This window comes from Anoplopoma fimbria, chromosome 24 (genome assembly GCF_027596085.1).
Source record: "Anoplopoma fimbria isolate UVic2021 breed Golden Eagle Sablefish chromosome 24, Afim_UVic_2022, whole genome shotgun sequence".
NCBI classification, from domain to species: domain Eukaryota; kingdom Metazoa; phylum Chordata; class Actinopteri; order Perciformes; family Anoplopomatidae; genus Anoplopoma; species Anoplopoma fimbria.
Genome location: NC_072472.1, coordinates 2,465,740 through 2,482,286, shown reverse-complemented (window position 1 = coordinate 2,482,286; position 16,547 = coordinate 2,465,740). Strand labels below are relative to the sequence as shown.

Here is a 16,547-nt window from a genome sequence, read left to right as displayed (position 1 = left end):
CTTTAAACTGCTGTCTTGCCCACCGTGATGAATAATGGCTTTGTTGTCCTTGGTTGCAAAAACCATTCTTGCCTCAGAAAACAGAAAAGCGTCCAGATAGATTTATTTTAAAAGCCACCAGGAAACTGGAAGCTGCACTCAGGCTGCACAGCCAGTCCCTCTGATAAAAAAAAAAATGAAATCCATTCTGGAATTATGCAAGTTGAGCAGTTGGAGGACACATTGCTTTGGTGAGCACTCGCCAAACGCTCCATTGCAGCCACTGATTACACAGCATTTAAAGTTAAAGGTTTGGATAGAAAGGCTGCTGGCACAGAAAATCGACCTGGCTAAGAGATGTCTACATGTGTCAGTGAATGCAGCCTGTTTTGATGCTGCCTCTTTATTGGCAACCCCTCTCTGTGTTTTAACATTACGCCAACAAACAAATGGATTTTCTCCGCCCAAAGTGCAATATCGCTGTGTCTAAGTAAGATCTAATTGTCCTCTATTACGGATTCCTTCCAGACCATCTATATTTGGCCCTAAAGGTTTTAAAGATGAGGCTGCTGAGCTGGCCTTGTGTGGTTCATTTTTTCTAATTGTCAACAAAATCAACAAGAGTCCTTTTTGCAATGCGTTTACACCGGCTGAGATGCCAAATTGGAACAGGAGCATAAAGTAGTGGGACCAATTGAAATTTACAATGTTTACTGAGGGAATAAATCAAGAGAGAAGTAGAGTCATTTTCTCATAGACTTCTATACAACCAGAGGAGTCGCCCCCTGATGGACACTAGAGAGAATGCAGGTTGAAGACACTTCAGCATTGGCTTCAGTGCCTGAGTCAGACAATTACCTGATGATGTGTTGCTATTGGCGTAGTGATATTTAAACCTAACTGGTCATTGAAATTCAGCAATAAGTATTTATAAACGTGTATAGCAGCATTGCTGTCACGGCTGTTAACGAAAAGACGAAAACCAACGATGAATGGATCTTACTAACACGTATTATCTGTGTTCAGTCATTTCCTCAAACACTGCAACAAATGTGTATTAATCCACAGCTGAAAGTAGTCCTCAACAAATGCACTATTTACTATTGTTTGAGAAGTGCTTTCAAAAATCTACAGCCTCCAGCTATTTAGGTACATTAATTAGCCTTATTCTTAATAATTGACTTCAGTTGGAAGTTGGAAAGTATTGAGAGACGGAATAACAAATTGGGATATTCTGACAATATCAGAGATTTACAATATATATATTGTATTGCAGTGGAGGCAGGAATCACTATTGAACATCAGTATCGATAATTCATTGTGAGTTTGATCTTCTCTACTGAAGAAGTTTAAGTATTTACAAATGTACTTTTTTTTTTTTTTTTTTTTTTTTTACAAATGTACTTTCCCTCAACTTCTACCGTCTACTTCTATTTCAGGCAGCGATTTCTCACCCCATCTCTCCAGAGAAGGAACATACAGGGAGATATTCATATGTGAAGACAAAAACAGACAGCCCAGCTGGAGCAGGAGTTTTTTACCAGTCACATGAAGAGTTGTAGCCCTCGCCACAAATGCAACATGTCTTGTCTCAGCGTTGCATTCTGGTCTATGGAGGCAGCTGTCAGTGTGACGCTGTTATCTCTGCCTCTCCGTGATGGATTTCTCCCTGTATCATCGCTGAGCGCCGGTGAAAATAGTTCGTCTGGAAAGAAGCCTCTCCTCTTTGATTCGGAGGGGCTGACGCCGAGAGCTGACATTTACTGTTGATGTTATATATAGTTGAAGATATTTCTGCTGTCAGGCCTCATTGTATCTGCTCTGGAAATATCTTGACACGAGATCAGAGTCTTCATGACTGGCCCTGTTATCCAGAGAAATACAATAAAAACATTACATAAAAATGGGACCAGAAGTGCAGGCTGTATCAGAGGGTTTGGTTGTTTTCTTTCCCTGCTTTTTTCAGTATTTTAGGTATAAAATGTCACTGAATTTAAGCCAGTGGGGCTCCTCCGCAGCAGTTTAATGTGAATACTGGTTTGGAGGAGCACAAGTGCAGAAGTGACCCTTTATTACAGGTTAGAAAAAGGCATAAATGGCTGGTGTGATCACAGAGGGCCGGCAGATTGATCCACTCGGAGTCACCTCTGCACTCCATGTTGAAACAAATTACCACTGAGGCTGAATCTGTCCCAGTGCTGAAATGCCACTGACATGGGGCATCAGAAAAAACAATATGTTAAACCAGTTAAACCAAGTCCTGTTATCACCAGAGGTCCACTCATACTGTTTGTCTGAGCATAAAATGTGTAAGTTAAGAGGATGAGCTGAGATAGATAACTGCTGGAGATGACATGACTGCATCCTCCAAGTACATAAAACAAAGATTTACTAAATAAATTGTTGACAATTGTTTTTTGTATTACAAGTTTTCTGAAAATGTTTGTTTTAATATGCAAATGAAGCATTAAATATGTGCTCATTGTCATACATTTCCAGATCATAAATCTGAACATTGGATAAAGTCAGGTTCAAATTTCTTGTTTCATTTTGTTGACATATTAAAGGCAAAGGTTTTTACAGAAGGCATTATGGATATCATCTTTGTATCACTCCATAAATCTGAAACTATTGTCAGCAGCCATAAAAACACACTTTTCTCATTGTCTTTAGTGAGTGCATGTTGTTTAAATCAGTTTATGAATAATATATGAACAAACTCCTCTGTAAAAACCTTCAGAATATAGAGAGGAATGAAACTGTTACTGGAGGAGGTTTACAGAAGCTCCTGTTTTAGTGAAACAGAATTTGGCCCAATCAGTGACTCATCAATTTTTAAGACGTTTAATATGTGAAACATTATTGTTTTCTCCTATATTCTAAATTTAAAACATAAATCTTACAGAAATGTGATTTTTTTTTTATTATTAACTGTATTATGCTTATTTAAACCACAAATATACCTTGAAACATTGACTGTGAAATCAGAAGCAGCTGATGATAATTTGGTTAAATCCTGATTTGGGATCTTGCCATTAGATGATTACAGTTTCCCCAGATATACCTATATGAGTGTGAAGATCTTTCCAAACTGTATTTCACAGGTCTTGACCACCGGCTATCAGATGTAAGCGTCTGTCTCCTCAGTCCCACAAACCCACTAAACTCTCCTAATGACCCGTGTGCCTCACCTGAGTTCAAAAGGCTTTGATCTCTGCCGCCCAAACGAAGTGAACTAAAGGAGTAAACACTCCAGACTTCAAGCAAACAGCTCCAAGTATGGATTTTGTGGACGAGAGCTGCTGGGATGAGTAGATTTACGGTACAGTATACACCCATCTCTCAGCAGGATCTCCACGCTGCTGCAGAATGTGATGAGGGGGCGTTCAGACTCGGCACAGCGAGGGCCGAACAGCAGCGATGCAGACTTCAAACACCAGCAGAACTCAAGCCAGGAGCTGATCAGGCGTGGCAGGGACACATGCATAGGAAAAGGTGTCAGATGTCAGCTACATACTGTAAAGTTAAACACCTGCTTCAAACAGATAGGGGGCAGGATTTAATCTCTACTACTGGGTCCATACAATCTACAGTTACAGTCATCAGTTATACATATATATATATATATATATATATATATATATATATATATATATATATATATATATATATATATATATATATATATAGTGGTATATATATTTTAGACTGTAATAGATTGTGTTTTAGTGGTATATAGTATATAAATAGTTCATTTTTTGGATTGAATCTTAAGTTGCAGAAACAAGAAAACGACTCAAAACTTCGTCTCGTCCTTCAGACAGCCAGGAGACGACCACGCCGCAAGGAGAGCGGGCTGTTTGGGTTTGTCCCCGGGATCAAACCCCCGGTGCTGAGGATTTATTCTGGTGGAGTTCCAGTTGACTGCTAGCTGTCTTTGCCCCCTGACTCACAATCGTCTCTCGAGGGACAAGTGGTATTACAAGAAAGTGCTCTACAAAGATTTCTCTGCAGCACAAAACATTGTCGTATCTGGCATCATGTCAAAACCGTCACTTTTTCATATTCTTTTGATAATGTTTGTTCATTCTTTGAATGTTTTAAACTCAAATTTAAGTTAAACATCACACCTTTAAAGTCACTAAATACAAGATCGGGATAACAGCGCAAAAAAAAACCTGAGGGGGAACCGGAGGGTGAGCGCTACGCTTCCACAACGTTACCGGCTGTAACCGCCGTTTAAGAGCAGCGCAAAGCGGTGAATGTGAGCTAACTAGTGGGTCACATAAACATGCACTAAAATGCAAGTTTGGTCAATAACGACAGAGAAACTCAGATTATAACACAAACAGTAGGAGAGCGACTTCATTCTCTGCTCAGGTAGATATTACTCCACTATATCTTTGATTAGCTTCTAGTTGTTTGCTGCTATAATAATGTTCTGAATCCCCTACATTGCACCTTTAAAATGAAAAAAAAAACTACTCTTACGTAATAAACCTCCTCTCTTTTCTTGATTTCCTATCAATTATAATCATTACATTCATACAATCTGACATGTTTGGGATTTTTGCGCAAGTCCTCTTGTGAAGTGCCCAATAAGCCGAACTCCTTCAAGGTCACAGCTTTCCTTCATATATGAAGCTACTGAGGCTGAATTAATACTTAAGAAAATCCTTGGTGTCTCAGAGTAGACGTCACACTGAAGCTCAATAAATGGTGAAAAATGCATAAAACTCTTGTTAAGTCTTAAACACTGGTAGGTGAAGTAAAAATGACACAATGTCATTCTGTGTATTGCATTTTCTTTAGTACTTTACATATAACGGGAAAATACAAGGGTTTATTTTCAAGAGAATACAGGAAATTGAACAGTGCTCTGTACATTAACATATTATTGTGAGTGTTGTGGTAACTTGGCACAGCCGACTAAGCCGTGCACGTCGTGCACAGTTTTCCATTGGGAGGGGGGAGCAGAAAGGTACAATTCAAGATGTTCAGTTACATGTTGTAAAAAGACTAAGTTTCTATTAGCAGCTTGAAGAAAATACAAAATGAGCAATATGTGCACCACACCGTCACCAAAGCAGCATTAAAAAAAAAGACTGAAAATGCACAGAGGAAGGGGAAGAAGGATGCCAACATTTCTGACAAATAAAAGTTTTTTTTGAGACGTGGGCGACATATTTACATACTGTGTCAGTAAATCAACAGGAAAAAGATAACCCCTATCAAAACAGTGTGTAAAGCTGCTATTAGATACTTGATCTGTCATAGAAGTGTGAGCAGACTGGGCTGACCACATTGACACTGAACAGCCAGGTTTAGTTTATAATCCTACATTCATCCTGAGAAACCATCATTTAAGGTTAAAATTTAAGCTGCTGCTACTCTTAATTTCATGGCGAGTCATGTTGATGCTGTGACTGAACGACGGGCTTGGACTGTCAAAAATAAAGTCTCATCTTGTCTTTAGATGTTAACACAGACTGAATATTATTAAACACTAGAATCAGGTCATTATTCATTTCAACCACATGAAACAAAGAGAGGGCATGCAGTAAACCAAATCTTTAAAGTCCCAATCCAGGATCAAATGTGAATCTATATACATGTAGAATATTCAATGTAGGTATGGTTTACTGATGGAAAATAATCTCATTGCAACTTCCAGATAAGTGAAAAATTAAATCCTGCTTTGCTCCAGTATTTACAATGTTGCTGTAAGCAAACCATTTCTATCTTCAGATCATATTTATCACTTTATCAGTTTTGCAGTCACTCATGGCCAGTTGATGAATAAGGAGCTCAGGAAACAGATCTTCACATTAAATATATAACAAATGTCTTTAATTCAGTGTTTTTCTTCAAATATAGAGCTGTTTTTTGTCTGACAGCGCTGCCTCAAGGAGAACAATTCTGGATTGGGTCTTTAAAATGGCTGAGGGGGCTAAAAAAGCAGTAAGGATGCTGATAAAATGTTTGAGTGACAGTTTTGAGTGACATTTGAGCTTACGCTCATTATCATCACAGAGGGAGCAAGTTAGTTTTCTCATAGGATCACCAAAATAAATTAGTTAACATAAAAGAAAAATCCAAGCCCTTAGATGCAGTATACAGTATTAAAATCAAAGTGACACGGAAACTAATTTCTTCTCACATGGTCGCTTCATTAGTCCTGAAAATAACTTGTTTTATGTGAGATCAGAGATTGAATAACATCGATCTTCGAAAGTCATCTCCAATCGTCTATTTAAAAGCATACACTTTGCTAACAGGACATCATAATTAAAATACTAGTAGCTCTGCTGTCATCATGCTCTCAGTTACTGGGATTCTGGCTGCTTCGCAATGTTTTGGTTGAAATCCCACTTGAGATATTCTTTGCGCTTTCTAAACTTACCAGATCTTTCCCTTTTCTGCTTTATTGTTGTTTAAAACCCCAAGACAGTAAACCCTCAAAAAAACAGCATCTAACACTTGCTGCACACCCAAATCTGAAAATCACAGTCTATCTGTGCTGTTTCCAATCAATTTGATTTGTCAGTGAATCCGATCAGCATCCTGAGATACTTTAACACTTCGTCACAACCACATCCACGGCTTCCACGCAGCTCATCTGAAAGTAGCAACACAACTGATTTTATTTGCTACAGGTCTAGTCCAAGCAAATCTGTGACCTCCAGATGTGAGTTCACTGGTATGGATAAAACTAAAAAAAGGCAATACATACATAGTTGAGGGTGTTTCAAAAACAGCATGAAAACATGGGATGGCCATGATTTGAATGATGGAGCAAAATCAATAATTTGTTCAGTGATCGTCTATTTGGGTGAGTGACATTTCCTGGAGTATTTAGAGGATCTGGTGTTCAGTGAGAATGTTTCCAACTAGTTCATTGTAAGTTTTTTTCATTTTCCCAAAGGCTAGAGGGCAGCCGAACTTGAAGAGGAGAAATATATCATCAAAAGATAAGATCTGTTACAATTCTGATGCATAGCAAAATCCTCATGTTCAACAGTCAAATGTGAAACCACTTTGTTAAAAAGCTACTGTTCTGTCTTGACGTTGCGGAGGGGAACCGTCTACTCACCACAAGACTTTTACTTTTTTGAGACTTCCACTCTCATCCCGCTCTTCTAGCTCTGAGTGAGCAACTGGTTGAACGTTCGTCCCTCGATACGGTATATACATAAACTAGAGAGGAATGTCTGCATGTATGTAGGCCTGACATGGCATGCGTGAAATGCATGATAACATATTTACTTTAGTCATGTGTATGAATGATTATATAATTACGATACAAACATTTACAAATTTGGAAAATAAGTTGATTGTGCCTCGAGATCCCCTTCCATGCAAAGAACATTAGATATCCTCACAATACACAAGTTTTCTTCTAATTTTACCGCATGCTGGAGATCAGCTGTAGTACTTTACATCTAACTACACTGTCTCTAGCCGTAGTGAGAAAACAGGGTGTCCGCTCTGATATAGGAAGTGACCTGTGACCATGTTTATAAGGCATTAGATTAGTTCAGGACCAATAGGACTAGTAGTAGGGCACTGCTTTTGACTACCTATGAAATGTAGAAAAAATGTAAGTAATGAACATGAGTACAAATAATGAGTGTGCTGCACCAAGAACAACAATGAAGAAAGTTTCGCCATTAAAAGAATGCTTTTCCTACTTTGGCAAAAACAAAAAATATCTTTTTTTAAAAGTAGCTTTCATGAGAGTCTTTGACAGTTTTTTTGTTCATCAAAGGCATCTTTGTTTGGAGTAGGTACAGTACTGCAGAGTCCCACTGAGCCAGCAAAAACACAGCCAATAGCAAACCTCTTCTACATTCCTGTCCATATCAGGCTTTCCCTAAAATAAAATCCTGAAAATAAGAGAGCTGGAGCAGCTCTCACCTCTGGCCGTGGCTCAGTATCCGAGTGAAACATGTTTCCTTTAGCCAAGATGGACAGATTTCTCCAGTGATTGAGATCCTCTGGTCAAGTCTTTGGCTTCCTTGCATTCTCCTCTGTGTGAGCGTGTATGAGATTACAGCACTGTGCAAACTAAATGGAACACACCCTAAACCAAAACAACAATTGGCCTTTTAGTCTGTGAAAAATTATCTTTCACTTAGGTGAAAAAGAGAAAAATAGAAAGGAACGTTTCTTTAGAATGCTGAGAGCTGTGCTTCACGCTGCACCTCCTGTCTCAGGCTATTTCTTTTATTCTGCGCATGTAATCATGCAGTTCCTCGGGGTCTTGAAAGCCCATATCCTGGCAAACCCACTGAATGTCCTCTTCATCTGCAATGGGGATGGAGTTATAGGGCAGCTCCTCCGTGGGAAGGGTGGTAAAGGTGGTAAACTTGACTCTCTTGCGCTTAGAGGTTGGTGAACTGGCCTCCTCGCCGTTCTCCTTCGTAGAGCCCCCGGAGCTGCCGTCGCCCCGCCCGTGCACCTGGCTTTGAACGCTAGTCTGCGAGCTGCCACTGCTGTGGTGGTCCCCATGGCAGCAAGTCTGTACGCCCTCCAGAGGGTTACTGGGACTTTCTACCGTCTGTGGTGACAGATCACACTGGGCCCTCAGTGGCTGGCCGTTTCCCAGGAACACCCAGTGGTGGGAATGGTCCATGTTGGCCTGACCCTCGGGCGGGATCCGCTTGTGGCGGTATTTGAGCACGAAGACGATGCAGTTGATGAGAAAGACTAAGATGGCCAGACAGAAGACTCCCAGTAGAGCGTACATGCCGATCTCAAGGTCAGTCATGTTGCGAGGAGAATGCACAAAGTCGTCTTCCTCCTCCTCCTCATCACTCTCAGTCGGTCGCTCCTGGTTGCTACTGGTGGGGAAATTTGTGTAATCAATGGGAACGCTGGCAGGCTGCTCATTAGACGTCTCATAAATTCTTCCACTGATGTTCGGATCAATGATTGGACGCCTTGTGACGGGCGCCAGCTCTATCTCGCCCTCGGTGGTTGCCTCTTCCTCAGAATCTTCCTCTGGGCCAAAGCGGACCTTGACATAAACTGGAGCAGATGCGATGACGCTTTTGCGTTTGGTCTTCTGGCAGGCCTCACAGATGGTCATCTCTAAACGGACCATCTCACCAGAGCCCTCCCCTTCTGCCACCAGCACAGGCCAACGTTGCTGAGGCTCCTGGGATACCGACACAACTCTGTCATCCAGTGTGGAGGCATTAAGGTTGTAGTCCTTAGGATCAAAGTAAGTCAGAGTGGCAGCTGTGTTGTCACTGAAAAGCATCCAGACGGACAAACTGGCCTCCTGTCAGATAAAAAGAGAAAAATACAGTTTAGATTGGCTGGTAAATAGAGGGGAAGAAATCACCAATTTGTGACTGGTTATTAGGCTCAGAACAGAATATTGCAGGGGTTATTGGTACTGTTGGCTTTGTGATTTTCACAAGAGAAAAGCAGTATTTACTTAATATCTCAACATATTGAAATGTAGCTATGAATATCCTTAAAAAGGGTAAGCAATGAAACATTCTCTTTGACCTTCATGAAGAACTTTTGCAATTAAAGCGGGGTTGATTACTTTATTAATACAGTCAAAATGATCAACGTTAAGGATTTTGCTGAGCATAAATTGCTTCCTGAGCTTTGAAAGTAAGAGAAAATCCAATTAGTGTGTGTGCCCAAAAAAAAACTGATGAAGAAAATGATGCTCACTAAGGAGAAACAACTTCAACATGTCTTCAGTTTAACTGTACAGAGTTACAGAGGTCTAGCAGTAATGGTGCAGCACAGGTTTACCCTTAGACTTCAAAGGGTTAAAATGCTGCCTAGTTTACATTGATGGATTATTGAACGCCCGACACACCCATTAAACATAAACCACTACAAAGAGACACAAAATAACTACAAAAATGAAAATGTGGCAAAATGACCACAAAGATACACACGATGACCACAAAGAGACACAAAGCATCTGCAAAGAGACACAAAATAATTACAACAAAATGCAAAAATGGGCAAAACAACCAAAAACATACACAAAAGACCCCAAAGAGACATTAACGACCACAAAAGAGACATTAACGACCACAAAGAGACATAAAAAGGCCACAAAGAGACATAAAAAGGCCACAAAGAGTAATAAAAAGACCACAGAGAGACACAAAATGACCAAAAAGTGACGCAAAATGCCTATAAAGAGACACAAAATTAGTACAAACAGGGGCAAAACAATGACAGAGAGACACAAAATGATCACAAAAGACAAGGTGACAAAGACAAACAAAACAAAGTGCGAATAAAAGTCGCTGGGGCCTTTTGAAGGACTGTTTCCAGGGACCCATTGTCTCATAATCATATCAGGCTGAGGGACAAATGTCGGGCAGGAAACTGATGAGGAGAGGAGTAGAGTAATGGAAAGGTAGGAAAGGTGATAACAATGCAATTCATATATATTAATATATTTGCTGATTATATCTGAAATGAAATAACATTCTGTTTTAATAACAAAGTAGAAGAAATTGTCAGAAATCTGTGACTTTGCCTTGTGTTTGTATCTTTCCCCAGAATATCTCAGTGATTCAGATGGCATTGTTTCATGGCATTGACCGTGATCAGAATAACTGTTCCCAACTGAGCCTTTGAAGATGTGGACTTGCTCCAATACATAAATCTCCAGAGCATTACTGAACATCCGCAGTACCCCGTGCTCGGTACAAGCCTCAAAACGCACACACGCCTCTGATGCACCACAGCAAAGCACTTTCAAGCACGGAGACAGGAATGACTGCGTTGTCCTGAAGGCTACAGCACAGACAGATAAGCCGTGTGCTTCCAATGATGAGCTCATGTCCAGTCTCTTTGTGTTTGTTGTGTGTGATCTCCTCATTTTCTATTTTCCATCCCTCTTCACTCGTCTATAGTTCCCTATGAAACCGGATAAATTGAATTCCTGCACAGCGGTTTCTTGATGACATTCATCTGCCGCAGAGTAAAAACCACCAACACCGGCGTCCCTGTAATCAAGGCTGCGTTTTTTGACGGCCCCCTTTGTTCACAGCTTGCTTAAGCATTGGCAACCAACCATTAGGAGAGCTGACAAAGAGTGAACATTTTCTTTCCAGAACACAGTCAGACCTTCTGAGGTTTCTTTTTCTTTGCAAAGGGCAGATGCACACACAGACTTTTCAGGACAAAAAACCCCTTCGGTCACATTTGTGAGAAGCCAACTCTGTTGTGACGATATCCCACTGAGAGCCAAACTTCTATCATCTCAGCATGACAGCATGAAGGCAGCCTTTGATATGGATGATTTAAATAATGCATTGAATGTGACGTATCTGTTTTTATGAGCTGACTCTGCTACGAAAGAGCTGATATAAGGAGAATCTAGAATTAACCCCCACCAATCAGTTATGTTGCAGTTTACGTCCATGTCTTTCAAAAATATGAACAAAGTCATCGTGTAATACTTTTAGACATTTTGTGTGAAGTTGTCTTAATTAAGTGTACATTCTTGAATTATGAATAAAAAATTGTATTGTGAGGACCTTTGGTGACAAAATCATATCAGTTCATCCTCCAAAAATGGGGGTTTTGCCAATGACAAAAAGATTGGCGCATGTTATTACATTACATTACAGTCATTTAGCAGACGCTTTTATCCAAAGAGACTTACAGGAAGTGTATTCAACATAGGTATTCAAGAGAACTACTAGTCACCAGAAGTCATAAGTGCATCTCCTTTCTTAAACAAGCATCTTAAAGCATAAACCAGAGCAAAAGTATAGTGCAGAGGCAAATTACTACGAAAACAATAAGTGCTACAGACNAACGAATAATACGAATAGGATAAGTGCAGTAAACTAATATGAATGCAATAAGTGCTACGAGGAAGGCTCAGGGTAGTGCTTCTTGAAGAGGTGAGTTTTCAGCCTGTGCCGAAAGATGGGCATCTTTATTAAATGCCGATCCAATGCAGGAAAGTTACGCATGTAAGAATGATGATCTTGTTTATTCTGGGGAAAAGCATTTCTAGAAAGAGAAGCTTTTTCAATGAAAAAAAGGCGACATAGGCTTCAAAGACCTGATGAGAGCCGTAATCTGTGCATTTCCATGAAGTAATGTGCATTAGGAGGGAAGTTTCCTACATCGGATGTCTCTCTGAGTGGTGCTTTAAGGCATCAGGGAACGTACATGTGGATGTAAATTGAACATTGCATTATAAAATATGCATATGCAGAAAAACACTCCCCTGGAAATATCATTCTGAGAAATTTGCATCGACTTGAGATGTGATAACACGATCCAGATTCATAAATACCTTATTAAGACGCTAATTTAAGCAGTGACACAGTGAGTTAGTCACATCCACAGAAAAGGTCCGTGTTGAACCGTCAAGTAGTGAAGCCTTTCAGTTCTAAAAAACTTGAACTCTGTCAAGTGGAATAGAGAATAATGCAACAGGACCTCGATTGTCCAACTCCCCCCACGTCCATAGTTTATGTGTTTCATTCATTTCCAGAGTAATAGAGGACATTTGGAAAGTTTGCCTGCGAAACAGAATCAAATGGCTTGAAATAGCTCCAGCACTCCTCTGAGAGCTTTACCGGCAAAGGAATTGGCTGCCTTTTATGGCCCGGCCTGGGAGAGCACTTAGGACAATACATTACAATAATTAAATTTCAAGGTGGCCAAGAAGCAGAAAGCAAGAAAAATTGGAATTTAATGCTCGCTTCTCCCTCACTGATGCCTGATGTGGTTGTCGTTGCATTTTTTGTAACTCGCGGGCCAATGAAAGGGCAACGCAGGGAAAGGACTCAGACGCACACACATTTCTCCCTCGGTGAAGCTGCCAATTAATTCCTTGCAGAGAATTTGCAGAGATCCTCACTCCTGTGTGAAGACACAGTGGCAAAGAAAGAAGCACAGATTCTGTTTTTTTTTTTGTTCCCGCCCAGACGTCTTCTTCTTCGCTTTGCAATAAAATCAATTGTGAGAAATGCATTTGGACGTATCAGAGGTACTTTGCCAGGCCGGGCTAATATGAAGGTTGTAATAAAACAGCACCAAGGATACTTATGAGTTCACTGCAGCTGCCTTTATCTGGCATCCTTGCTAACAACGCCGGCTGCCTGGAGCTTAAAAGATTTAGCTCGGAAATAATTTTATTACTTAGAAGTGAAACTGGTGCCTGTTTGTTGATATAGAGACACCGAGGGGATTTGCAAATAAACTTCATCTTACCACTCTGGAGACAGAAATAAGGAAACACACAGAGTATAAGTAAGGCATACGGAGCCACTATACTACATGTACATGCTACTGCAATTGGTAATACAGTGGTTAAATGTATATATGTATATGCTTTTAGGTTTGGACCTGAGGTGTTCAAACTGCGGTTTACTCTCCCTTTTTTGAATGGCCTGCGATTCATTATTTTAAAGCAAAATAAACAAGAATATTGCTTTAGCATCTTTCTCATAATTTCCATAGTATGAACAGTACACATCCTAGTTTAAATACTGAAGGTCGACTTCATAAAGTGAAATTATCTCTGTCTTAACCTCTTGGCACAGAAACCAATATTTTACCACTTCTGCCTGTTGTGTTTGTTACATCTTAATATTCGAGTTACAGATTTACATCTTACATTTGCGTCTTCCTTTTTTAAAGCAAAAAATATTTGTCATGCTTTGGTCAAATTTGAAGATTTGTGATGTTCCGCTTCCATAACATGTCTGCTTTTGCCTCATTTGCATATTCAAACATTACATTTCAGAAAACTTGCAATCCAAAAAAATACCCTATTCACCTGTAGTGTCTTCAAAAGGTATGTAAATCTGGCTTTAAACAGTATTTTCATATTTGTTCTGAAAATGTAGGATTTAGAGCACTTAGGTAGTGAAAAGAATACTTGGCAATGTTTTAACTTATTTACATATTTACTTACTTTACAGATTTAGATCACATCTTAATATTTTAAGTGGACATTCGGGACATGTTCTGTAATATTGAATTTTCTATGCCCCACAGAAACACAGAATTTATTGCAGTATAACTGTTTGAAAACTATGTATTCATTATTGTTTGGTGACTGGTAGTTTCCTGTATATAGTCGCCAATAAAAAAAGTTTGGCCACCGACCTCAAGTAGATCTGTGTTACATTTGTGACAATATTCTTTTTATTTGATTCAGCTGCTGAGATTCAACCAGGCTTTGATGTGTTATTTCATCAGAATAGGTCCTGAACATTATGTTTATTGCCAGAACTACTACAGTAAACACAGGCGCTGACACACTGGGTAACTTTTTTGCTAAAGTCCCCAATTAGGATGAATTTTTCAGTGAAATGGATCCGACTGGGCTCCAGCGTCATTATCATCCATCTGAGTCTGTGCTTTGAAAGTAGCCCGAGCGCTTGTTATTTACCTCAGGTAGACTGACGCTAACTTTACCATCAGCACAAACACACCTCGCCTTCATAAATATGTAGCAAGGGATGTCGGGCCGCCTGCATATTTTTTATGATATTGCGTTTGCCAAATACCAAAGCTGTCTGGAATATTCAAGGTGCATTTTAGAGTCTGATATCTCTTTATTTACTGTGGGAATTTGAAAGCTTTTTGTAAGGAGGACATTGCATTGATCTACACCCATGGAGACTCAACCATTACCATAACCATAACCATAACCTATATGCCTCATCCAACCCTAAATACACACACACGCTAAAGGCACAGGAGCTTCGAGAAACAATTGTAGCTCCCCTAGTTCAATACTTACATTAAGACAATAAGTTTTTGTGTTACAAGATCTCTGAAATTTGCCGTTAAAGGGGGGCTCTATTTTATTATTATGTGTTTATTTTCATACATTTCCAGAACAGAAATGTGAATATTGGATAAAGTCAGGTTCAAAGTTCTTGTTTCATTTTGTTGCCATATTAAAGTCATAGGTTTTTACAGAGGTAACTTTGGATATGTCTTTGTACTGTCAACAGCGTTAAAAAACAACAACTTTTCTCCATGTTTTTAGTAATAAATGTTGTATAAATCAGGTTATGAATGATATATGAACAAACCCCTCTGTAGAAACCTTCAGAATATAGAGAGGAATGAAGCTGTAAAGTTTGGTGTATGTAAGAGCTACTGAAGTGGAGATTTATGGATCAGAGTCTGAGAAAAAACTCATTTAGAGAAAACGTCCTTTAAAGATATGTTTAGTTAAATTACATACATGTTGAAGACACTACAGGTGAATAGGGTAAAAAAATAACTAATAGATATCAACATGAAACTTCACCAGTTGATTACTGACATTAACACAATAATTTTTTGTATTGCAAGTTTTCTGAAATGTTAGGTTTGAATATTCAAATGAGGCATTATCTAATGGTGACGATTGGTGAATTTAGGAGAAATCTACAGACGCAAATAGACAAAGAAGTAAAATAAATCTTTCCACAAGTCTGAAAGAAGATCAGTGCATGATTATGTTTTTACCTGTAATGTCTCCCCTTTTTTTAACACTCCAGTTACTCTTTCCACCACTAACATGAAGCAACATGTGCACATTAATCACTGACAGTATCAATAACTGGTCATGTCTCTTCCCCGTGTGGTGATGACTTATACCTGCTTTGGAGCCGTGAGTGTCTGGACGCCGGTTGCCTTGGCGACCATGGTGTGGCTGTTCCCGGGGCTGGGCTGCAGAGACAGGGTCAGGCCGGAGACGCCGTGAACTCTCATCTCGGTGATGGAGACCTTGTCGTCGGTGACGGAGAACGCAGACTCCCCCAACACCGCGTCCACTGCCAGCGGAGACTCCACCTGCAGAGACAAGACGCTCTTTTATTGTCTTTCTCCACATCACATCGTCTGAGTCGACAATAGACAACAGCTTTATTGTTTTTTTCTTTGAAGCTCATAAAGCCAATGACAAGCCCATTTTGGATTAAAGTGCTTTGTGCTGTTGTTGGTTCCAGTGCGTCTTGGATCCATACGTCAGCCTCTCTGTCTATCATCGTGAAAAGGCAAACACTCGAGATGGAATCCATCAGCAAACCAGACGGCTGGGTCCAATCTGCAGCAGACACACACTTTCAAAGTGACGGTTTAGCAGAAACACTTGTTGCCCATCTAAGTGTCACCACATGAAACACCAGAAGGATTTAAAAGGCTCTCTCACCTCCTCTGGTAATCCCAGTCTTTTGCCGGGCCTCTGCACCCGGCACTTTGAGCACCTTTCTTTTTTTAAAGATCATCATTTCACTTTGCCGATGCAACCAGAGGTCAGGAGGGACTTGAACAAAAGCAGAGCGCCGTTCAGCGAAGCAGTGGCCTTGGAGGAAAATCTGTTCCACCTTCATCTGGAGCAGCTTTTAAACTCCAGCTGGGTCTAAAAAGAAGCTAAGCTGGAGCAGTGAAGGGTTCGACAAGCTTCCCCAATCATCATCGACTGAAACCTACAATTCTGCTTCCAAACGTCATTGTAAACCTTACATTTGTTTGACTTTCAAGTTTAAAACTATAAATAAAATGACTGAAAATGTACCTGAAGCCTGTAATCTCAAAATAACCATTAATAA

At 39.9% G+C, this 16,547-nt stretch overlaps 1 protein-coding gene across 1 annotated transcript in view; it reads right to left on the bottom strand.

The window, feature by feature from the left end:
- Positions 1-8,191: 8,191 nt before the first annotated feature.
- Positions 8,192-16,547, bottom strand: part of tmem132e (transmembrane protein 132E) — a 106,436-nt gene continuing 98,080 nt past the window's right edge. The window contains exons 8-9 of the mRNA XM_054626219.1: positions 15,595-15,789; positions 8,192-9,265 (exon numbers count right to left, since the gene is read on the bottom strand). Of these exons, the coding sequence (XP_054482194.1) occupies positions 8,192-9,265; positions 15,595-15,789 (1,269 nt within the window). The remainder of the gene's footprint in view (positions 9,266-15,594; positions 15,790-16,547) is intronic.